General features: G+C 45.4%; 2 protein-coding genes across 11 annotated transcripts in view; both read right to left on the reverse strand.

Moving 5' to 3' along the window:
- The window catches only part of LOC136332024 (zinc finger protein 91-like), a 44,364-nt gene extending 24,926 nt beyond the window's left edge, over window positions 1-19,438 (reverse strand). The window contains 3 exon segments of the mRNA XM_066271243.1: window positions 989-1,321; window positions 9,275-9,348; window positions 19,382-19,438. The gene's annotated coding sequence lies outside the window, so the exon portion shown is untranslated.
- LOC136332035 (zinc finger protein 85-like) lies at window positions 3,980-23,679 on the reverse strand. Of its 10 annotated transcripts, none has more exons than XM_066271274.1 (6): window positions 23,572-23,679; window positions 20,544-20,649; window positions 19,382-19,456; window positions 9,275-9,348; window positions 6,165-6,357; window positions 3,980-5,978 (listed from the first exon to the last, which is right to left on the reverse strand). In XM_066271274.1, exons 3-6 carry the CDS (start codon window positions 19,431-19,433, stop codon window positions 4,660-4,662), a joined length of 1,638 nt encoding a protein of 545 aa, XP_066127371.1. In that variant the 5' UTR covers window positions 19,434-19,456; window positions 20,544-20,649; window positions 23,572-23,679; the 3' UTR covers window positions 3,980-4,659. The 10 variants fall into 10 exon arrangements, with proteins under 10 accessions (XP_066127371.1, XP_066127369.1, XP_066127366.1 ...); XM_066271272.1 differs by having other exon boundaries at window positions 3,980-5,966; window positions 19,382-19,460; XM_066271269.1 differs by having other exon boundaries at window positions 19,382-19,460.
- Between the last annotated feature and the right edge of the window lie 1,291 nt (window positions 23,680-24,970).

Consider the following 24,970-nt stretch of genomic DNA (forward strand, 5'->3'; position numbering starts at 1 on the left):
CCCTTTCTGTCCCTACTCGCCCCCCCAGCTCTCCTCCTCTGAGCCACTCCCTCCTTCTGAAGTGCCCCGTCCTGCGCCCCCACTACTGCTCCCCAGCCCCCTCCCTGCGCCCTTCTCTCCGGGCCCCTCCCTCTCCTCGGGGTGTCTCCCCTTTCTTCCCCTCGCGCTCCTCTCCCCGGTTACTGTCACTCTCCCCGTTGCGGTCCCGTCCCCCCGCACCCCCACGTGGCCGTCTCTTCATGGCCCCTCACTGACCTCTCCTCCCCTCCCGTGTCTCTCTCCGTCCCCTGACCCCTCCCAGCCCCGCTCTGCGCGTCCCCGGGGCCCCTTCGCTGTCGCTGCTCCCACACAGCCTCCCCGCGCGGGGCCGGGGGCTCTTCTGGGACCCCGCGTTCTCGCCCCGATCCCCGCCCCACGGAGTGCGCTGTCCTGGACCCGGGCCTCTTATTAAACGGGGTGGGGTCTCAGGAGGGGGTCCGCAGGTCCCCAGGCCTGGGGGGGGGCAGTCCGGGCTCCACGGGCCGAGAGGGGCGGGGGGAGGGGCGCACACTGTCCATCTCCAGCGCTCGCCTCCGTCTCCTGGGACTTTATTTTTTTTTAAATATTTTATTTTTAACTTTATTCAGTTGTTTTTTTTATAGAGAGACAGAGAGAGAGAGAGAGAGAGAGAGGAGAAGGGAGAGGAGCAGGAAGCATCAACTCTCATATGTGCCTTGGCCAGGCAAGTCCAGGGTTTTGAACCGGCGACCTCAGCGTTCCCAGGTCGACACTTTATCCACTGCGCCACCACAGGTCAGGCCTCCTGGGACTTTAAACGCGCAGGAGGGGCAGGGGGCTGCCCCCTCGGAACCGAGGCAGTAAACCCCGCGGCGGGGGGGGGGGGTGTCCCATGCCCAACGGCGGGGGGAGGGGCGGCCTCATAGTTTCCCCGGAAACCGACGCGGAGCCCCCACCCGGCAGCGAAGCGGGCAGGCTCGGGGCCTCTCACCGGGACTCCGTCCGCAGCGACCCTCAGGCTCACCGCGTGCAGGAATGGGGACGGGGACGACCGGGTTTAAACCCGGAAGACGGTCTGCCGCCCTCCGCGAAATTCCATACCCGCTTCACGGCCTCTTAGCAGCTGCGCTTGCGCATTGCCTCAAGCTGCTGGAAAGGGAATCGCCGACTCTGCGCTTCTGCAATTGGCGGGGAATGACAGGAGGCGAGTCTGTGCTGACAGCTGAATTGGGAGGAGCCGGGGTAGGGACAGGGGCCGGGTTCTCTTCCACCTTCTCACATTACCGTATTTCCCCACGTGTAAGACGTATCTTATTTGTGGGGCCTGAAATTTGAAAAAAATGTATTACATAAAGTTACTCAACTCTATTCATTGTGAAATTCATGCAACTCCTCATCACTGTCAAAACTCCCATCCATTAGCTTGTCCTGATCTATGTCTGATAACAGATCAGTGTTTTCAACAGTGAGCACAAAAACAAGAATGAAAAAAGTGGGAAATGCAAGTTAAAAAAATCTCCAGCCACTGTATTACATGCACCCAGTTTTAGGCCCCCAAATTTTCGGAAAAAGGTGCGTCTTATACATGAGAGAATATGGTAGTGATAGGTTTTTCCAGTGTATTGGTTTGTCTTACCCACATCATTCCTAAATTTTCTAAAAGGTTTTATTTATTTATTTTAGAGAGAAGAGAGAAAAGCAAAGTTGAAGCATCAACTCATAGTAATAGATTCTCATGTGACTTGACCTGGCAAGCCCTGGGTTTTGAACTGGTTACCTCAGTATTATCAGGTCAATGCTTTATATCAGGGGTCCCCAAACTACGGCCCTCTGAGGCCATTTATCCTGCCCGGCTGCAGTTACGGAAGGGGCACCTCTTTCATTGGTGGTCAGTGAGAGGAGCACATTGACCAAATCATTAGCCAAAAGCAGGCCCATAGTTCCTATTGAAATCCTGGTCAGTTTGTTCATTTAAATGTACTTGTTCTTTTAAATATTGTATTTGTTCCCGTTTTGTTTTACTTTAAAATAAGATATGTGCAGTGTGCATAGGGATTTGTTCATAGTTTTCTTTATAGTCTGGCCCTCCAACAGTCTGAGGGACAGTGAACTGGCCCCCTGTGTAAAAGTTTGGGGACCCCTGCTTTATACAGTGTGCAAACACAGGTCAGGCCTAAATTTTTTTAAGTGAGAGGAGCAGAGGAGATAGGGTACCCTCCCCCCCGACACACACAGAGGAGTCATCCATACACTGAGCATCCTATGTCCTGAGCCCATGATGGAATCAACTGAGCTATTTTTAGCACCTGAGGCTGATGGTGCACAGAGCAACCTAGCTGTCCTCAGCACCTGGAGCCATGATGGAGACAATAAAGCCACTGCCTACAGAAGAGGGATAGAAGGGAGAAAGGAAGGAGAGAAGCATATGGTTGCTTCTTTTGTGTGTGCCCTGCCTGGGAACCAAATCCAGTAAGTCCATACTCCCAGTTAACACTATTTACTGATCCAAATGACCAGGGCCATTATTCCTAAAATGTAAGTGATTTCTTCCAATATTAAATTTTATTTTGTGACAGAGACAGAGAGACAGATAGGGACAGACACACAGCAAGGGAGATGAGAAGCATCAAGTCTTTGTTTCGGCTCCTTAGTTGTTCATTGATTGCTTCTGGTATGTTCCTTGACGAGGGCGGTGGGGGGGGGGGCAGGAGCACTACAGCAGAGCAAGTGATCCCAGGTTCAAGCCAGCGACCTTGAGCTTCAAGCCAGTGACCTTGGGGCTTCGAACCTCAGTCCTCTGTGTCCCAGTCTGATGCTCTATCAACTGCACCACTGCCTGGTCAGGCTATTTATTTATTTACTGACAGAGACAGGGACAGAGAAAAGGAAAGGGAGGAAGATGAAAAGCATCAACTCTTTGTTGGGGCACAGAGGGAAAGCAAAAACAAAATACACGACTGAGTGGAAGAAAAAATTCTTCCCTTTCTCCTCCCCTCCATCTCCGTGTCCCTAAAAACCAATAAAAATTAAGCCATGGCCAGATAGCTTTGTTGGTTGGAGTGTCATCCCAGAGCGTGGAGATGGCCGGTTCGTTCCCTGGACAGGCATATAAAAGAGCAGCTCGATGTTTCTCTATGTATTGCACCCCTTCTCCCCCACAAAAAAGGAGAGAAATTGAAGCAGACAAGTTTATACCTCACAAGAAGCCCTGGAGGAACTACACAGCACGTCTGCAGTCTACTCCTGGAGGCCCCAGCCTATCAGCAGAGCAGCACAACGCAGAACACGTGACTTTATTAGTGTTCATCTGCAGAGTCCTTCGGGAATCTCGAGCTAAGTTTATATTGCTCAAAACGAACCAAACAGAACAAGGCTTTCCTGAGCTAGGTTGAAAGCTTCTCGAAGGGCCACATATAATGAACTCCGTGAGGTGCAAGGGAGAAAGTGACCCCCAGGGGCTGCCAAAGCCTAACGTGAGAAGCTGACATTAGCTGTGAGTCTGTGCGCTCTTGCCTAGCGCACCCACTTGTGGGAGAGGGCAGGGGCCGGTCAGGTGGCTCGCTCCAGAAAACAAATGCCACGGCGGCAATATCATGAAGCAGCTTAGCTAAACTCTCCAAAACCCTCAGGTCATCTCCACTGTCACTGTCAGAATGTCCCAGTAAGTACAATAATAAGAAAAATATACATTATGGAGAAATCGGCTCACATTTGTAATGTTTAATGCCACTTAGGAAAGTGATTGCTAATGAAGAAATTTCGGCCATGGTCGGATGGCTCAGTTGGTTAGAGCACCAACCCAAAGTGCAGAGCATGTAGCTTCAATCCTCACTTAGGGTACATACAGTAACAGATGTTCCTGTCTCTTTCTTACTCTCTCACTTCCTCTCTCTAAAATCAATAAACATTGAAATAAAAATGAAATATTTCACATTATTAAAGAGTATCATTACCTACAACCTTAACATATTTACGAACACACTCAAATTCATTCAAGTTTACTAATAAAAACAATATTAAGTTACATGTACTCTAGATAGAGTATGACAAACACTCTTGGTAAATATTTGTAAAAAATATACATTACAAATATTGAAGAATTGTTTCTGTTCTTCTGAAGTAACAATTTGAGAATTGTGGTTTCTCTGAGAGAATAGAGGCGAAAAATTTAGGAAGCACACAATACATAGATGTACAATAATTTTATAAATTTAGAGATAATTTATCTACACTTTCTCAGATACCCCTGATCACTTTATTTATTTCAAGCACTTCAATTAACGTTCATCACTTCAATCTATGGCTACTATGATGATACTTCAAGATTTTTAATAATCTGCCACCATATTTTCCTTACAGAATATCTGAGAAAAGTAGTTAAAACTCATAATATTTCTGTTTCACGTTAATTAAAAAAACAAAGATGCCCTTCAGGGTGAAAAAGAACAAATTTCTAAGTCAATGACAAACAGCACCTCCAGTTAGATATTCTTCATTCACTGTGATTTGCAATGACCTCAGTCTTCCATGGAAAAGTTTGTATGAGTGAAACCCACCTAACATACAAGGACTCACAGATATTTAAAGAAGCAACATTCATCCTCATGAGTTCACACAGACACCCCCCCAAAATAGAAATATAGTAGTACCAACAGTACATTTCTAAGCTTTCTTTCCAGTATGAATTTTCTGATGGTCAGTAAGGTTTGAGGAACATCTGAAGGTTTTGTCACATAAACCACATTTATAAGGCTTCTCTCCAGTATGAATCCTGTAATGTTTAGTAAGTTTTGAGTTCTGCAGAAAGGCTCTGCCACATTCTCCACATTTGTAAGGTCTCTCTCCACTGTGGATTCTCTCATGCGCAGTACAATGGGAAGAGGTTTTAAAAGTTTTGCCACATTCTCCACATTTGTAAGGTCTCTCTCCACTGTGAATTCTCTCGTGTACGGTACAATGTGAAGAAGTTTTAAAGGCTTTGCCACATTTTCCACATTCATAAGGCTTCTCTCCAGTGTGAACTCTGTGATGATGAGTCAGTTCCGTTTGTGCATAGAAAGCTTTCCCACACTCTCTGCATTGGAAAGGTTTCTCTCCCGTATGAACTCTTCTCTCATGTTTAGTAAGATATGAACGCCATTTGAAGGCTTTGCCACATGCTTTACATATGTAAGGCTTTTCTTCAGTATGACGTTTCTCATGTTGAGTGAGACTTGAACGGTAATCAAAAGTTTTGTCACATTCTCCACATTTGTAAGGCTTCTCTTCAGAATGAGTAATTTGATGTTGAGTAAGGTACAAATGCAAAGAAAAGGCCTTCCCACACTCCTTACAACTGTAAGGTTTCTCTACACTATGAGTGATCTGATGCTGAGTAAGTTTTGAGGAGCTATTAAAGGCTTTGCCACATTCTCCACATTTATAAGGTTTCTCCCCAGTGTGAGTTCTTCGATGTAAAGTAAATGTTGAGGACTGCTTAAATGCTTTGCCACACTCGTTACACTTGTAAGGCTTCTTCCCAGTATGAATATTCTCATGGTCAGTAAGAACGGAACGCCATTTAAAGGCTTTGCCACATACTTGACATTTGTAAGGCTTTTCTTCACTATGATTTTTCTCATGTTGTGTGAGACTCGAACGGTAATAAAAAGTTTTGCCACATTTTCCACATTTGTAAGGCCTCTCTCCAGAATGACTCATTTCATGTTCAGTAAGGAATGACTGAAAAGGAAAGCCTTTCCCACACTCCTTACATCTGTAAATTCTCTCTCCGCTATGAGTGACCTGATGTTTAACAAGTTTTGAGGAGCAATAAAAGGCTTTGCCACATTCTCCACATTTGTAAGGTCTCTCCCCAGTATGAATTTTCTCGTGTTCCACTAGACCTGAAGGCCACTTAAACTGTTTCCCACACGTTTTACATTTGTAAGGCTTCTCTTCAGTGTGACTCTTCTGATGCTGACTAAGACCTGAAAAACAAACTAAATGTTTTAACACATTTTTTACAGGTGTAAGGGTTTTGTCTAGAATGGATTTTCCTAAATCTAGATTACATATCTGACAAAAGGCTCTCCCACCCGTATTACACTTGTAAGCTTCCTTGCCAGTCTGAACGTTCTCTTGTTCAGTATGATTTAAATATGACTTAAAATATTTGACACATTTACCTTGTTTCTTTGTCTCCTCCACAATATGCATGTTGTGATGTACAGTCTCATTTAACACTTGATCAAAATCTTTTCCATCTCTGTCACAGTTCTCTGGAAGCTCAGTTCTCTGATCTTCATTAGGATTTGACACTTGGTCAAAGTTTTCCCAATGTATTTTCCACTGATAATCTCTGTCTCCATTATCTGTACTCTGTTAGTCATTGAAGATAGAAAGGTTTTCAGTGACAGATGAATTTGTGTGTGTATGCTTTTAGATTTATTGATTTTACAGAGAAGACAGGGGTAGAAAGAAGTATGAAGACATACCAGTACTTGTTTCACTTTAGCTGTTCATTGCTTGCCTGTCACGAGTGCCTTGACCAGGCAAGCGAAGGGTTTTAAACCAGTGACTTCAGTGTTCTAGGTCAACGGTTTATCTGCTGCACCACCACAGGCCAGGACATGTGACAGATAAAATTCATTAAACCTGTACAGTTATTCTTCCATAACTATTCCATGATACCTATTAAACCATGATGGCTGTATAAAAAATACTCCCATGTTCATGAAAATTATAAACATCAAAACAAAAGAAAACATTTCTCGGTGAAAGAATAATGATCACCTGTTGAAAAAATAGGCAAATTGATATTTAAACTTTGTATGTACAGCCTGACCAGTGCTAACAAAGTGGACAGACCAATGATCTGGGAAGCTGAGGGCCCCAGTTTGAAACCCTGAGGTCACTGGCTTGGAGTATGGGCTTGTCAGCTTGAGTGTGGGGCCAGTGACTTGAGAGTGGGATCATCAACATGATCCCAACAACACTGACTTAAGTCCAAAAGGTAGCTGGCTGCCGATCAAGGATGCTGGCTTGAGGCCCCAGGTCAAGGCACATGTGAGAAACAATCAATAAACAACTAAAGTAACACAACTATCAGTTAGTATTTCTCATTTCTCTCATCCCTTTATCCCCTGTCTCTCTTAAAAAAAAAAAAAAAAGCTAAAACAAAACATATGTGCAATATAAAATCTCTAAATTTTAGAAATGATTAAAAACTTAATTCCATTCAATTTTTCTTAAAAAATTTTTTTTAAATTTGGTTTTATACATAGAGAAAGAAAAAAAAAGACAAGAGTGAGATACCGAATTGTTCTTTTACTTATTAATGCATTTATTGGTTGAGTCTTGTATGGGCCCTGCTGGGGTTCAACCCAGTAATCTTGTAGTGTTGGAACAATCCTCTATCCAACTTAGTCAAGACTGGGTCCCATTCTACATTGAAACAATTCAAATGATTATTCACACAATGGATTATGTGAGTTTTTTGATTTTCAGATTTCTTTTCCAACAATGTGTAACATTAAAAAATTGTTTTCAGCCCAACCACTGGGTGGCATAGTGGATAGTGTTGGCTTGGGAGGCTGCAGGCCCAGGTTCGAAACCCTGAGATGCTGGCCTGAACATGGGCACATCCAGCTCAGACACGGCCTCACTAGCTTGAGTGTGGTGGTCACCAGCTTGATTGAGAGATCATAGACATGACCCCATGGTCACTGGCTTGAGTCCAAAAGTGATTGGCTTGAAGCCCAAGGTCGCTCACTGGCTTGAGCAAGAGGTCACTGGCTTGGCTGCAGCCCCCCACTCAAAACACATATAAGAAAGTAATCAATAAAAAAACGAAGGTGCCACAACTATGATACGATGTTTCTCATCTTTCTCCCTTCCCATTTGTCCATCCCTCTCCCTCTAACTTTCACTAAAAAAAAAAAAAAAAGTTTTCCACCTTCACATTTATTTTTATTTTATTTTTTAGTGACAGTGACAGAGAGAGAGACAGAGAGGGAGACAGATAGGGACAGATAGACAAGAAGGGAGGGATGAGAAGCATCAATTCTTTGTTGGGGCACCTTAGTTGTTCACTGATTGCTTTCTCATATGTGCCCTGACCGGGGAACTACAGCAGACCGAGTAACCCCTTGCTCAAGCCAGCCACCTTGGGCTCAAACTGGTGAGCCTTGCTCAAACCAGATGAGCCCACACTCAAAATGGCGATCTCAGGGTTTCGAATCTGGGTCCTCTGAGTCCCAGTACGTCGCTCTATCAACTAAGCCAGGAGTAGTCAACCTTTTTGTACCTACCACACACTTTTGTGTCTCTGTTAGTAGTAAAATTTTCTAACCGCCCACCGGTTCCACAGTAATGGTGATTTATAAAGTAGGAAGTAACTTTACTTTATAAAATTTGTAAAGCAGAGTTACAGCAATTTAAAGCATATAATAATAATTACTTACCAAGTACTTTATGTAGGATTTTTGCTAAGTTTGGCAGAATAAATCTTTATAAAACAACTTACTATAGTTAAATCTGTCTTTTTATTTATACTTTGGTTGCTCTGCTACCGCCCACCATGAAAGGTAGAACGCCCACTAGTGGGCTGTAGGGACCAGGTTGACTACCACTGCTCTAAGCCATCTCCTGATCAGGCCAGTCTTCACATTTAGAAACACATTAATCGGCCCTGGCTGGTTGGCTCAGTGGTAGAGCATCGGCCTGGCGTGCGGGGGACCCGGGTTCGATTCCCGGCCAGGGCACATAGGAGAAGCGCCCATTTGCTTCTCCACCCCCCCCTCCTTCCTCTCTGTCTCTCTCTTCCCCTCCCGCAGCCAAGGCTCCATTGGAGCAAAGATGGCCCGGGTGCTGGGGATGGCTCCTTGGCCTCTGCCCCAGGCGCTAGAGTGGCTCTGGTCGCGGCAGAGCGACCGCCCCAGAGGGGCAGAGCATCGCCCCCTGGTGGGCAGAGCGTCGCCCCCTGGTGGGCGTGCCGGGTGGATCCCGGTCGGGCGCATGCAGGAGTCTATCTCTCCCCGTTTCCAGCTTCAAAAAAAAAAAAAAAAAAAATTCACAAAAAGTAGAAACACATTAATCTACAAATGAAATTAACCTAAAGTGACTTTTTCCCAATATATAATGTCTTTAACCTCTTTAAGTAACAAAGGTTTTATCATGAATAATTGCACCAGGTTGGCTCTTTCCATATTAATGTCCTTTCTTCTCGTCACTCTTCCCAAAACACCAAGCCTCTCATTAAGTGTACATTATCAAAGCCACACCTTCCATGGCTTACCAGCATTATTCTAGATGATAAATCTTCTATTTTTGGCTTTTGAAACAAGGTCTGGTTGTCTTCAGATGTCATAGCTGAAAGAGACAAAATAATTTTCACAGCATGACACTCAGGTGAATGATCTTACCAAAAGGTACTGACCAAATTAAATTTCTGAGGAGTCTAAAATTAAGAAGAGCTCAAAGCAAGCCTAAGAAAGGTAACAATGAGGAAAAGTCCTATCAGAGTGAGACAAAAAATGCCCTGGCTGGCTGGCTCAGCAGTAGAGTGCAGGGCTGGCGTGTGGAAGTCTCAGGTTTGATTCCCGATCAGGGCACACAGGAGAAGTGACCATCTATCTACTTGTCACCCTTCCCCTTATCGCTCTCTCTTTCCATCTCACAGCCACAGCTCCATTGGCTTGAGCGAGCTGGCCTCGGGTGCTGAGGATGGCTCCATGGCCTCTGCCTCAGGCACTAGAATGGCTCCAGTTGCAACAGAGCAACGCCCCAGATGGGCAGAGCATCACCCCCTAGTGGGCTTGCTGGGTGGATCTGGTTTGGCGCATGCAGGAGTCTGTCTCTGCCTCTCCTCCTCTCACTTAAAAACAAAGAGGCCTGACCTGTGGTGGTGTGATGGATAAAGCGTCGACCTGGAAATGCTGAGGTGGCTGGTTCAAAACCCTGGGCTTGCCTGGTCAAGGCACATATGGGAGTTGATGCTTCCTGCTCCTCCCCCCTTCTCTCTCTCTCTGTCTCTCTCTCCTCTCTCTCCCTCTCTGTCTCTCTCTCCTCTCTAAAAAAAAAAAAAAAAAAAAAAAAAGAATAAAAATAAATAAATAAATAAAAAAAAAAGAAAAGAAAAAAAGAGTAGTTGTTCCACATATTTATGCATCCTTTAGCCGATTCTTGTGTGCTCCCTGACCAGGGAAGAAACTGAAAACCTTGGCGTAGCATGAATATTCTAACCAACTGAGCAACATAAAATTTTTTTTAACAGAAATTAGAATTTCTCCCACAACAAATTATTTTTCTACTATAAAAAGCAAGTTCAGGCCCTGGCCGGTTGGCTCAGCGGTAGAGCGTCGGCCTGGCATGCGGGGGACCCAGGTTCGATTCCCGGCCAGGGCACATAGGGGAAGCGCCCATTTGCTTCTCCACCCCCCCCTTCCTCTCTGTCTCTCTCTTCCCCTCCTGCAGCCGAGGCTCCGTTGGAGCGGAGATGGCCCGGGCGCTGGGGATGGCTCCTTGGCCTCTGCCCCAGGCGCTAGAGTGGCTCTGGTCACGGCAAAGTGATGCCCCGGAAGGGCAGAGCATCACCCCCTGGTGGGCAGAGCATCGTGCCGGGTGGATCCTGGTCGGGCACATGCGGGAGTCTGTCTGACTGTCTCTTCCCGTTTCCAGCTTCGGAAAAAAAAAATACAAAAAAAAAAAAAAAAAAAAAAAAAAAAGAAGCAAGTTCATAGAGCCTGGTTGTTTACAATTCCAAACCTCGACTCGACATGAAGACATACAGAGAATTAGGAAAACAGACCAATCTGAAGAACAAAACAAATCTCCAGATTGTGGCATTACATTACTAAAAACACAATTACCTGAAAAAGAATTAAAAACATTCATCTTAAAATGGAAAAGTAGACAAAACTGACAACTACATAATATCAGGAAAATGGTGCATGACCAAAATGTGAATGTATAAACAATTTAAAAATAAAATAGCCTAACCTGCGGTGGCGCAGTGGATAAAGAGTCTACCTGGAATGCTGAGGTTGCCAATTTGAAACCCTGGGTTTGCCCGGTCAAGGCACATGTGGGAGTTGATGCTTCCTGCTCCTCCTCCCCCTTTCTCTCTCTCTCTCTCCCTCACTAAAATGAACAAATAAAATCTTTAAAAAAAAATAGACCAAACAATAAAGGGAAGCTGAAAATAACAATACTAGAGCAGAAAATACAGTAGCAGCATCAGCGAAAGATGTGACCAAGCTTTAGAAAGAATACATAAAGTTGAATAGTTCAGTTAAAATTTCAATACAGGGCCTGACCTGTGGAGGTGCAGTGGATAAAGCGTCAACCTGGAAATGATGAGGTCTCTGGTTTGAAACCCTGGGCTTGCCTGATCAAGGCACATATGGGAGTTGATGCTTCCAGCTCCTCCCCCCTTCTCTCTCTCTGTCTCTCTCCCTCTCTGTCTTTCTCTTCTCTAAAAATGAATAAATAAAATTAAAAATTAAAAAAATTAAAAAATAAAAAAAGCTTTAAAAAAAATTTCAATACAGGGAATTCAAGAAAAATGTGTAAAAGTGAAGACAGCCTAAAGCAGTGGTCCCCAACCCCCCGGCCGCGACCAGTACCGATCCGTGGGCCATTTGGTAACGGTCTGCAGAGAAAGAATAAATAACTTACATTATTTCTGTTTAATTTATATTTAAGTCTGAACGATGTTTTATTTTTTTTGAATGACCAGATTCTCTCTGTTACATCTAAGACTCACTCTTGACGCTTGTCTCGGTCACGTGGTACATTTATCCGGCCCACCCTAAAGGCTGGTCAGTGAAAATATTTTCTGAGGCCCAAAAAAACTGGTCCGAGGCCCAAAAAAGGGTGGGGACCACTGGCCTAATGGACTCATGGGACACCATTAAACTGACCACTTAGTACATTAAGCAGGCACCATAAAAACCAGATTACTAAAAAGAAAATAGCTTACATGAAAAATTAAGAGTCTGAAATGCCAATATTTAGACATAGAAAAAGACAAATTCAAGCAGATCAGTGAATTTTAAGTAACATGAGTATGAAAATGTCAATAGAAGGACGTATTATAATCAAAATAACATGAGTACCAGACACCAACTATCATAACAGCATAAAATAATAACTTGTCATGGCAAAGACAGCTCCTCCAAGACTATCAGTGGGCACCACGTTCAGTTCCTTGGTACCTTCAGCCAGGAACCCCCAGAGCAGCTCCTCCAGTGGACAGCATGAAAGCACCTCAAAGCACCACCACCAACCCCTTCCACAAGCCACACACTCAAGGGGCTGACTCAGTGGGCACCAGAGCGCTGCTGTCCTCATCCCTGCTCTGTGGGGTGGGCGCCTTCACTGGTGAATGCCACAGGGCTCAGGGGTGACAGCTAGTCAGTGCTTTCAGCTCAATGGCCTGAAGGTACATCCTCCCCATTGATGTGCCAACAGCAAGTATGGGCCAACTACAAAAGGGTATACAGTGACCACACAAGGGGCACAGCACAAGTGCCCATCCTGGGTGACTGGGGAGACTGCCACTGGACCCCACAGAACACCTACTACATTAGGCCACTCTGTCAAGCCTGGGAGACAAGCAGCTCTGCCTAATACACAGAAACAAACACTGAGAGGCTGACAAAATGAGGAGAGAAAGAAACAAGTCCCAAATGAAAGAACAGAACAAAACTCTAGGAAAAAAAAAACTAAACACAATGGAGAAAAGCAATCTACTAATACAGAGTTCAAAACACTATAGAGTGCCTGACCAGGCGGTGGAGCAGTGGATAGAGCGTCGGACTGGGATGTGGAGGATCCAAGTTCAAAACCCCAAGGTCACCAGCTGGAGCGCAGGCTTATCTGGCTTAAGCAAGAAGCTCACCAGCTTGAGCCCAAGACCCAAGGTCGCTGGCTTGAGCAAGGGGTCACTCGGGCTGCTGAAGGCCCGCGGTCAAGGCATATATGAGAAAGCAATCAATGAACAACTAAGTTGTTGCAACGAAAAACTGATTGATGCTTTTCATCTCTCTCCATTCCTGTTTGTCTGCCCCTACCTATACCTCTCTCTGACTCTCTTTCTACCCCTGTAAAAAAAAACAAAAAAACCACAATGAGTTATGAGGATACTCAATGAACTTAGTGAGAATCTCAACAGCATGAAAAAGGACCAGTCAGAAATGAAAGATACACTAAGCAAAATGAAGACTATTTACAAGATCTCTATAGTAGAGTAGATGAAACCAAGATTTAAATCAGTGATGTGGAATATAAGGAAGCAAAAAAAAAAAAAAAAAAAAAAAACCCAATCAAAACAGCAAAAAGGAAAAGAATCCAAAAACATGAAAATAGTGGAAGAAGCTTAGGACAATTCCAAGCACAAAATCATTTCATTCACATCCTGGAGGCGCCAAAAGAAAAAGAGAAACCCAGAAACTGATAACAGTTTTGAAAATATAATAATGGCAAACTTCCCAAGCTGATGAAGGAAATACTATATAAAAAAGTCCAGGAAGCTCAGAGACTCCCAAACCAGATCAACCAACAGAGGCCCACACCAATAAACATAATGATTTAAGTGGCAAAGGTTACAGACAAAGAGAGAATCACAAATGCAGAAGAGAGGTGTTCAGCCCTGTGTGGGTAGCTCAGTCGGGTGGAGGATTGTCCGGAAACACCAAGGTCGCAGATGGATCCCAGTTAATGCCCACAGGAGCAGCAACCAATGAATGCACAAATATGCAGAACAATGAATGAATGCTATTTTCTCTTACTCTTTCTCTCCTTCTGTTCTATTCTTTCCTCTCTTTCTCTAAAATCTCTCTCTCTTTTTTTTTTTTTTTTTTTTTTTTACAGAGTCAGAGAGAGATAGACAGAGACTGGAAGACAGGAATGGAGAGACATAAGAAGCATCAATCATCAGTTTTTCGTTGCGACACCTCAGTTTTTCATTGATTGCTTTCTCTTATGTGCCTTGACTGCAGGCCTTCAGCAGACGGAGTAACTCCTTGAGTCAGTGACCTTGGGTCCAAGCTGGCGAGCTTTGCTCAAACCAGATGAGCCCGCGCTCAAGCTGGTGACCTCGGGGTCTCAAACCTGGGGCTTCTGCATCCCAGTCCAACACTCTATCCACTGCGCCACCGCCAGGCTAAAATCTATTAATTTTTAGATATATTTAGATTTCATTTATTCATTTTAAAGAGGGGAGGGAGAGAGAGAGAGAGAGAAAGAGAGAGAGAGAGAGAGAGAGAGAATGTGGGGAGGAGCAGGAAGCATCAACTCCTATATGTTCCTTGACTTGACAAGCCTGGGGTTTCGAACTCGTGACCTCAGCATTCCAGGTCGACGCTTTATCCACTGCGCCACCACAGATCAGGCTAAAATCCATCACTTAAAGAGAGAGAAAAGCAGTAACTTACCTACAAAAGAGCTCCCATAGAACTGCCATCTGATTTTTGAAGAGAAACTTTACAGGCCAGAAGAGATCGGTACAATATATTCAACATGATGTAAAACAAAGAACTACAATGGGACCAGGAGGTGGCACAATTGATAGTGTCAACCTGGGATGCTGAGGACCCAGTTCCAAAAGACAGGTCGTGGGCTTGAGCAAGGAGTCATTGGCTCAGCTGGAGACCCTGCCTATCAAGGAAAGTATGAGAAAGCAATCAATGAACTAAAGCACGCAACTACCAGTTGATGCTTCTCATCTCTCTCCCTCCTGTCTGTCCTCTCTGACTGTCTCTCTAGCAAAAAGAAAAAGAAAAACATAAAGCAGAGAACTAAAACCAAAATAACTTTACTCAGCAAATCATTTAGAATCAGAAACCAGCTAGTTTCTCATAGAAAAAGAACCTAAAAGAGTTAAATATGAGCAAACCAGAATTGCAGGAAATTTAATAGGGTCTCCTTTATTGATTCTGAAGATTTTAGTTACTGATTTTAGAGAGAGGAAAGAAAGAAGATAGGAGAGGAGCAGGAAGCATCAACTCATAGGCAGGGTCTTCTTTAAGAAGAAACAAAATCAAGAATATGAATAATAAACAGCTGTGAAAAAGAATGAAATTTTACCATTTGTCATAAGGATGCACCAAAATGTGTTCTGCTAAGTGAAACAGAGAAAGACACAGACCATATGATCTCACTCATACGTGGCATCTACAGAATAATACCAAACCAACCAACAAACCAGAAACACACTCACAGGCACAGAGAACAGACTAATGGTGGCCAGAGGGAGGGGCTGAAGGACTGGCCGGTAAAGGTGAAGCCACTGAGAAATACACACTGGCATGTACTATAGTCATGGGATGTCAAGTACAGCCTAAGAAATAAAGTAAATGGCCCTGGCCAATAAGCTCAGTGGTAGAGTGTCAGCCAGGCATGTGGAAGTCCTGAGTTCGATTCCAGGTCAGGGCACACAGGAGAAGCGCCCATCTGATTATCCATTCCCCCTCCTCTCTCTCTCTTACCCTCCTGCAGCCACAGCTCAAAGGGTTTGAGCAAGCTAGCTCTGGGAGTTGAGGATGGCTCCATGGCCCAAAACAGCTCGTGTCGAGCAATGGAGCAGCAGCCCCAGATGTGCAGAGCATCACCCTGAAGGGGGCTTGCGAAGTGGATGCTGGTCTGGGTGCATGTGAAAGTCTGTCTTTGCCTCCCTGCCTCTCACTTAATAAAAAAAAAAATTAAAATAAATTAAATAATATTGTATTAATTATGTATGGTATCAGTTATGTACTTAAATATCACAGGGAGCTCTTTAAGACTTGGTAAAGTAGTTCTGACTGGAGAGCTCTGTTGGTTGGAGCATCGTCTAGAAGCATAGAGGTTGCCAGTTCAACCCCAGCCAGGGCACATCCAGGAACAGATCAATGATCCTGTCTCTTTCTCTCCCCTTTCTTCTCTCGCTAAACATCAATCAATTAAAAAAAAAAAAAAAAAGACTTTGTAAAGTTTATGATTGTATAACCACTATGCTGAACAGCGTAAACTAACACCAAATAATACTGAATAGAAAAAACAAAAAAGGAAAGAAAATGGAAAACATGAACAAAAAATTTATCCCCAGAATCCTAAGTACTACATACAAATACTATTTAAAGGAAACCTTGCACAATATATAACCATAAATTCTAAGTGTGAGCGTGCCCCACAAAAAGCAGATATTGCGCAAAAGGACAGGTATTACATAGCAAGAAAATGTCACAGAAAAATGCATTCAAATTGTTCAAAATAAGCCTAAAGTATAATTTTATTATTTTCTATGTGAAGATTTTATTTATTTACTTAATTTGAGAGAGAGAGAGATCAAGAGAGAGCAAGAGCTTACAGGAGAAGCATCAACTCATAGAGGCTTCACGTCGGTTGTTCATTGGTTATTTTCCTCTGTGCCCTGACCAGAGAAGCTGGAGGTTTTGAACCAGTGACCTGAGCATTCCAGGTTGCTGCTCCACCACAGGTCAGGCAAGTGTAATTTTAATTCACATGACATAAGAAAAATTTTCAGCCTGACCAGGCGGTGGCGCAGTGGATGGAGTGTTGGACTAGGATGCAGAGGTTCGAGACCCCGAGGTCACCAGCTTGAGCACGGGCTCATCTGGCTTCAGCAAAGCTCACCAGCTTGGACCCAAGGTCTCTGGCTCGAGCAAGGGGCTACTCGATCTGCTGAAGGCCCACAGTCAAGGCACATATGAGAAAGCAATCAATGAACAACTAAGGTGTCGCAACGAGAAACTGATGATTGATGCGTCTCATCTCTCTCCATTCCTGTCTGTCTGTTCCTATCTATCCCTCTCTCTGTTCCTGTAAAGAAAAAAAAAATCAGATTTAATATATTTCAGCTTTTCTTACACAAAACCTGTAATCACCCTCACAGAAAAAACCCTGCCACACCTGCGGTGGTGCAGTGGCTGAAGCCTCGACCTGGAATTCTGGGGTTGCAGGTTATAAACCGGTCTTGTCGGGTCAAGGCACACAACAGAAGCAACTGCGAAGAGTTTACGCTTCCCGTTCCTCCCCGCCCCCACCTTTCTATCGCTCCGTCCTCTCTCTGAAATAAAAAAATAAAATCCTAAAATAAGAAAAAACCTAATCATTGCTTTGTCTGAAGTTAACTTTTTTTTTTTAAGAGGCAGGGAGACAGGTACATCGAGCTGCCCCTGAATATGCCCTCAACTGGGAATCCAACTGGCAACCTCCATGTTCTACAGAGACGCTCCAACCAACAGAGCTATCCGGCCAAGGCTGAAGTAAACTTCAATTCAAAAACAAGACATTTTCCTGGAGAGGAAGTGCTTATTAATTCTGTAACCCACTTCTTCCCACATTCCAGCACGCTGTATCAGCACCTGTGAATCCCAAGGAAAACTATGACAAAGACCTAATGAGAAAGTGAAAACACACAGGACAGTCCCGGCCAGCTCTGGACTGGACAGGAGAGATTACAGAATGACAGTGATGACGAAAGCAGGTACAGTGGACACTTTCCTACCTGCTGGGCAACACTCTAGGGTCGCCTATGGCAGTAACTTACTGAAGAGCTCTATGAGGTAAATAGACACATTATTCTAACATAGAGGAATTATGGAATACAGACTAGAAATTTCTTTGTTATTTCATACAAAGTAAAAGGACATTTTAAAGTAAAACAAAGTTAGAGTTTCTCACTTTGGGCAGGTGCATTGTGCTGTGATGGAATCACTGAGTTTAAATGCAGTAGGGTTTTGTTGGAAACCTCCACAGGATTAGAAATTATAAACCTGAAAACATGAGACCCATCACGGATGTGCCCGGGATTTCTCCAACATATTCCAAGATTTCAACCATTTTTCTTCATACACTCTTTACATGAGACAAAAAACTAAAAAGTAAAAAAGACTTAACATACAACATATAGATTTCCCCAAGACTCTAAAGCAATTTAGAGTGTCTGTCCTGACGTGTGGAAGTCCCGGGTTCGATTCCTCCCCAGGTCACACAGGAGAAGTGCCCATCAGCTTCTCCACCCCTCCCCCTCTCCGTCTCTCTCCTCCCCTCCTGCAGCCAAGGCTCCACTGGAGCAAGGTTGCCCCAGGAGCTGAGGACGGCCCCATGGCCCCCTCCTCAGGAACTAGAATGACTCCAGTTGCAAAGGAGCAACACCCAAGATGGGCAGAGTATCACCACCACCACCCCCACCACCAGTGGGCATGCTGGGTAGATCCTGGTCAGGCGCATGCAAGAGTCTGTCTCTGCCTCTCTGCTTCTCACTTTAGAAAAGTACAGAACAGGCCCTGGCCGGTTGGCTCAGCGGTAGAGCGTCGGCCTAGCGTGCGGAGGACCCGGGTTCGATTCCCGGCCAGGGCACACAGGAGAAGCGCCCATTTGCTTCTCCACCCCTCTGCCGCGCTTTCCTCTCTGTCTCTCTCTTCCCCTCCCGCAGCCGAGGCTCCATTGGAGCAAAGATGGCCCGGGCGCTGGGGATGGCTCTGTGGCCTCTGCCTCAGGCGCTAGAGTGGCTCTGGTCGCAATATGGCGACGCCCAGGATGGGCAGAGCATTGCCCCCTGGTGGGCAGAGCGTCGCCCCTGGTGGGCGTGCCCCTGGTGGGCGTGCCGTGTGGATCCCGGTCGGGCGCATGCGGGAGTCTGTCTGACTGTCTCTCCCTGTTTCCAGCTTCAGAAAAATGAAAAAAAAAAAAAAGAAAAAAGAAAAGTACAGAACAAATTAAAATTTTTTAAATAAATAAATAAAAAGAACCAGACCACGGTGACCCTCACAGTCAAGGGAAGGACTTTGACCCCCACTGCTAATGTGATGACGGAGGTCACTGGAGCAAAAGCAGAGTCCTGAGAGGACACAGGAGCACGGGACGTGCTGGAGACCAGCTGTGCCTCTATGACAGGGGTCTCAAACTCAACTCAGCATGTGGGCCGCAGAGCAAGATCACAGCCGTTCGGCGGGCCACACTAGGTCTACAAAAGGCAACTGTTATGCAACACTTTTCTCACTGCAGTTGAAAACAAAAAAAAATCAGTACAACAAGCACAATCGTACATGCAGTTTACTCAGTGTCACAAAATGACCAGAAACTGTAGTTTGCATCACAACTGCTGTTAACTAAGCTAATATCTAGCTAGGATGCTAGAGAAATGAAAAATACAAGTAGGCCCCTAGGCTTACTTAATTTTATCCAAAATATTTTGAACTTCGTGGATTAGTCTGCGGGACGCACAAAATTGTTCGGAGGGCCGCAAGTTTGAGACCCCTGCTCTATGACAACAGGGATACACCTGGGCCTCTCACAGCCCTTTCCACTGCAGCAGCTTCCCAACCACACTGTAAGGTCTGCCCTCCTCCCTGACCTTTAGATCTCTCACCTGTGTCACCTGCCTCCTCATCCCACCTACCTGGCTGGAAGGGTAGTGTCTTTCTTTCCGTCACATCCCAGCGCTCCTTCATTTGCTCCAAATAGATGACCGGGACTGGCTTAGAGACAGAAAGACCTGTTCATTAGAATGAAAAAGAAATCCCCCTAATTTTTGAGTTTCAATCCAGTTTGTGCTCAGGTAAGTAGACATGGTGGATTATAATATTTTGTTATATAAATATATATTATAATATACTTATTATATATTACTATCTATATACTGCCCACAAAAATTAGGGAATATTTTATCATTTCATATTTATTTTTAAGTATTTCCTGATTTTTGTGAGCAGAGTTAGAAGATATTTCAAAATGAATATGTAGCGATAAAATATCCCTTAATTTTTGTAAGCAGTGTATATAAAATACAGTGTCTGTTAGCACCTCATTTATTCTAGGCAACATGTAAATTTTAAGACACTGAATTCCTATTCAATGTACATCAGGACCACACCATGAGTTTTTTCTTTCCTGTCTTCACCTGTCTGTCCTCCCTCAGACGTCCACACATTCCCACAGCAATGAGAACGGGCGCTGCTCTCCTGAACACCCAAACCCAACACAACACCCTGTCACCTCCCCTGACCATCCCTGCTCCCCACTCTCACTAATGCATCCCGGGCGCTCTCCTCTCTGGGCATGTCTGTGCCTCCCACTCACCTTTGCCTGTCTCTCTCCTAAGCTCTGAGGGCCCCTTTTTTGCTTCTGAAACTTATTCCTAGTCCACTGCTTCTACCTCTGTGACTTCTAAATAAAATTTCTTTCATGGCCATGGCTGAGTGGCTGTGTGGGTAAAACACCAACCAGGTGCACCATAGGTCAATCAATGAGTACAGGAGTAAATGGAACTCTCTCTCGCCTTCTTAAAAAAAAAAAAGCGGCCTGACCTGTGGTGGCGCAGTGGATAAAGCATCGACCTGGAATGCTGAGGTTGCCGGTTCAAAACCCTGGGCTTGCCTGGTCAAGGCACATATGGGAGTTGATGCTTCCTGCTCCTCCCTCCCCCTTCTCCCTCTTTCTCTCTCTCTCTCTCTCTCTCTCATTCTCTCTCCTCTCTAAAAGTTAATAAAAGTTAAAAAAAATTTAAAAAAAAAAAAAAAAAAAAAAGCAACAAAGCAAAACAAATGCATTTAAAACCCTACCTTCATTTAATTCCCAGGCTCATGCTGGATAATCACCTGGAGCAGCTCTCAAAGTCTGAGGGGGAGGGCTCATGTAAAACTCTTAAAACTCCTGAAGTGATGTAACCTAAACAGGTGGGGACAGTTCAGCTTTAATGAACATGCAAGATCCCTTGGGAATAAGGGCTCCACTCTAAGTTGTGGAGGTGGAGGACCCAGGTTTGAAACCCAGAGGTCGCAGACTTGAGCGCAGGCTCATATAGTTTGACCAAGGCTCACCAGCTTGAGCCCAAGGTCGCTGGCTTGAGCAAGGGGTCACTTGGTCTGCTGAAGCCCCCAGTCAAAGCACATATGAGAAAGCAACCAATGAACAACTAATGTGCTTCAGCGAAGAACTGATGCTTCTTATTTCTCTTCCTTCCTGTCAGTCTTTCCCTACCTGTCCCTCTCTTTGTCTCTGTCACAAAAACAAAAAATTTTGAAAAGGGATTTAAATGTGAGATGTTTAATGAAAAAAGCAAATCCGGTGGACAGAAACAAAGAAGACATAATGCTTTTAATATTCCTTGAAAAAGCTAAAACTGCCTGATGAGGCAGTCGCACAGTGGATAGAGCATCGGACTGGGATGTGGAGGACCCAGGTTCAAGACCCCAAGGTCGCCAGCTTGAGCGCGGGCTCATCTGGTTTGAGCAAAGCTCACTAGTGTGAGCCCAAGGTCACTGGCTCGAGTAAGGGGTCACTCGGTCTGCAGGAGCCCTCCAGTCAAAGCATATGTGAGAAATCAATGATCAACTAAGGAACTGCAACAAAGACTTGATGTTTCTTATCTCTCTCCCTTCCTGTCTGTCCCTATCTGTCCCTCTTTCTGATTGTCTCTGCGACACACACAAAAAGCTAAAACTTATGTAATTTTATTAACCAAGTTCATCCCATTAAATTCAATTTCAAATTATAAACAGAAAGAAAAAACATCACATGTTGGCAGACTCACTCATTTCTTGTCCCATATCCCTGACCTCTGGACATTCCAGAAAATGAGACCCATTATTACAAGGGATGCAACTGGAAGAAAATAATCTTAAAATGCACAAGCTTTGGAAACTGAAGGTTGGTAATTTTTATCCTTTTAACTAAAACAATTCACAACTGTTAAATAGATTATAAACCCACAAGCCCATGTATCACAACTTAATCATGTACATCCCATGGGCTCACCCTGCATTCTGAACCAGGGTTCCCTTGGTTCTGCTTCTCTATCTGTCTGTCTATATATCTGTTTCTCTCTCCAACCTGCTTCTCTGCACTGTCGTCCTTTCCTGTGTTTCCCTCTCTCCTCCACTGCTCTTCCTCCCCTTTTCTCTATATTCCGTCCCTACATTTGTTCCCTGAAACTCTTTTGTGTGTGTGTGTATGTGTGTGAGACAGAGACACAGAGAGACAAGACAGACAGACAGGAAGGTACAGGTGAGAAGCCTCAATTCTTTGTTGCAGCTCCTTAGTTGTTCATTGATTGTTTTCTCATATGTGCCTTGAACCTAGGATTACAGCAAAGCGAGTGACCACTTGGCTCAAGCCAGGGGCCTTAAGCCGGCCACCTCGGCGTTTCGAACCTGAGTCTTCATCGTCCCAGTCCGATGCGCTATCCACTGCGCAAACCGCCTGGTCAGGGAAAAGAAACTCCTGAAACCTATTTCAACTGAACATGCTTTCTCATTGATCTTTCTGAGTGCTCCTATCTCCATAAATGTCTTTCTCCTCTCCCCGTGCCTGTATTCCCCGCTGCCCATTAATTTCTCCTACTACCCCCCTACCCCCATCCCGCAGGCTGACTCAGAGCTGTTTCTCCCTCTGCTCCCTCATCCCTGAAGGCCCTTTCTGTCCCTCCTCGCCCCCCCAGCTCTCCTCCTCTGAGCCACTCCCTCCTTCTGAAGTGCCCGGTCCTGCGCCCCCACTTCTGCTCCCCAGCCCCCTCCCTGCGCCCTTCTCACCGGGCCCCTCCCTCTCCTCGGGGTTTCTCCCCTTTCTTCCCCTCGCGCTCCTCTCCCCGGTTACTGTCACTCTCCCCGTCGCGGTCCCGTCCCCCCGCACCCCCACGTTGCCGTCTCTTCATGGCCCCTCACTGACCTCCCCTCCCCTCCCGTGTCTCTCTCCGCCCCCTGACCCCTCCCAGCCCCGCTCTGAGCGTCCCCGGGGCCCCTTCGCTGTCGCGCTCCCACACAGCCTCCCCGCGGGGGCCGGGGGCTCTTCTGGGGGTCCCGAATCCCCGCCCCACAGAGTGTGCTCTTCCAGGCCTGGCAGCTGGCTCTGTGAATAAGCGCGAGCTGGGCAGCCCGGATATCTAGAGTTGGATCCTAGTCAGGGAGACCATCTGCTTCTCTCCCCCTCCCTGTGCTCCCTCTCTCCATCTGTCCGTCCCCCCGCGGGCGCTGAGAAGAGCTGGTTGGTGCAAGCGCGTTAGCCTCAGACACTAAAAATAGCTCTATTGGAGCCCGGGCTCCAGAAGGGGGGGTGCGGGGTGTACTGAGCCAGCGGGAGTTTGTCTATTTCCCCTCCTCGAACTTAAAAAAAAAAAAAAAAGTAAAAAAGAAAGGTGTGCTCCTCCTGGACCCAGGCCTCTTATTAAATGGGTTGGGTCTCAGGAGGGGGTCCGCAGGTCCCCAGGACGGGGGGTGGGGGGTGGGCAGTCCGGGCTCTTCGGGCCGAGAGAGACCGGGCGGGGGAGGGGCGCACACTGTCCTTCTCTCCGAACTTTAAACAGCGCGCGGAACGGGGGGCTGCCCCCTCGGGACTGAGGCAGGAGACCCCGCGGCAGGGGGTGTCCCACGCCCGACAGCGGGGCGGCCTCAGAGTTTCCCCGGAAACCGACGCAGAGCCCCCACCTGGCAACGAAGCGGGCAGGCTCAGGGCCTCTCACCGGGACTCCGCACTCACCGCCGGGGGCTCGGGAGCGGGGCTCTCGGCGTCCGCAGCGACCCTCAGGCTCCCCGCGTGCAGGAATGAGGACGCGGAGGGTCAGATTTAAACCGGGGAGCCCTTCCTCAGACTCACCTGACCTTCCAGGCTCCACGGCCGCTTCAAGGTCTAGGAGCTGCGCTTGCGCATTGCCTCAAGAGCTGAGCAGGCGGTGTGGCGAGATAATCCAGTTGGGTGCTTCCGCAATGGGCGGGGCGTAACTAGAGGCTGGTCCGTGCCCTGATAGCGGAGTGGAGGGGCCCGGTGGAGGGGCGGGGTCTAGGGGCAATCCCCTCCACCTCCTCTTATTGGTTATAGTCTTTCTGGTTATTGGTTCGACTTACCCACATTATTATTACTGAAATTTGAAAGAATTCTGTCCAAATTTCAAGGATTTAGTTTTGGATAAGGTCTTTGCCACACGTTATACGTATATATTTCAAAGATTTTATTTATTGATTTTACAGAGAGGGTTGACGGCTGAGATAAGAATAGCAACTCAGTTGCTTCTTTTTAGTTGTTCGATTGGTTGTCCTTTGAGCTTTCACCCAGCAAACCCAGGTGGTTTTTGTTTTTCTTTTGTTTTTTAGGTAAAGAGACAAAGGCAGAAACAGACTGACAGGAAGAGAGATGAGAAGCATCAACTTGTAGATGGCAGCACTTTTAGTTGTTCCTAAATTGCTTTCTCATATGTGCTTTGACCGGGGCTCCAGCTGGCTAGTGACCTCTTGCTCAAGCCAGCAACCTTGGACTTCAAGCCAGCGATGGAGATCCCATGCTCAAACCGGCTATCTACACTCAGGCTGGGGGGGGGGGGTGTCATGTGCTTAAGACAGATGAGCCAGGGCTCAAGCCAGTCCCCGAAGCATTCCAGGTCGATGCTCTATCCATTGTGACACCACAGGTCAGGCTTATATTTTTAAGATTTCTCTGAGACATGTGTATTGACTGAAGTTTATTAATGTTTGACTCTCAGTTAAATTCATTACCCAACCCAGTATATTTTAACATCTCTGACACTTTGAATTTCTGATGCTCGTTGAAAACTCATCCTGCTAAATTCCTTCTAAATTTATTTGATTTCTAGGTTTTTTGTAATAGTATAACTGTGATATTTGTTTATCTATAAGCAATGATTTATTTATTTTTTTTTTTTTTACAGAGGTAGAGATAGGGACAGACAGGAACGGAGAGAGATGAGAAGCATCAATCATCAGTTTCTCGTTGAGCGTTGCGACTTCTTAGTTGTTCATTGATAAGCAATGATTTTTAACTGTCCCTTTTATTGTAAAATTTCCTTTTCACACCAAGAAATAGTCTTTCTATTTATAAAAATAATCATTTTGCTAGATTTCTTAACTTGGTTACATTTATGTATCCTCAATTTTACTTTCCACAAATGTACTGAAGCATAATTAAATTCTTTTATCAAATCATTCCTTGCATTTATTTCTGGAACTTTTTTTTTTTCTTGGTACAACGTTGGGAATGTTTG

Source organism: Saccopteryx bilineata, chromosome 3 (assembly GCF_036850765.1).
Source record: "Saccopteryx bilineata isolate mSacBil1 chromosome 3, mSacBil1_pri_phased_curated, whole genome shotgun sequence".
NCBI classification, from domain to species: Eukaryota; Metazoa; Chordata; class Mammalia; order Chiroptera; family Emballonuridae; genus Saccopteryx; species Saccopteryx bilineata.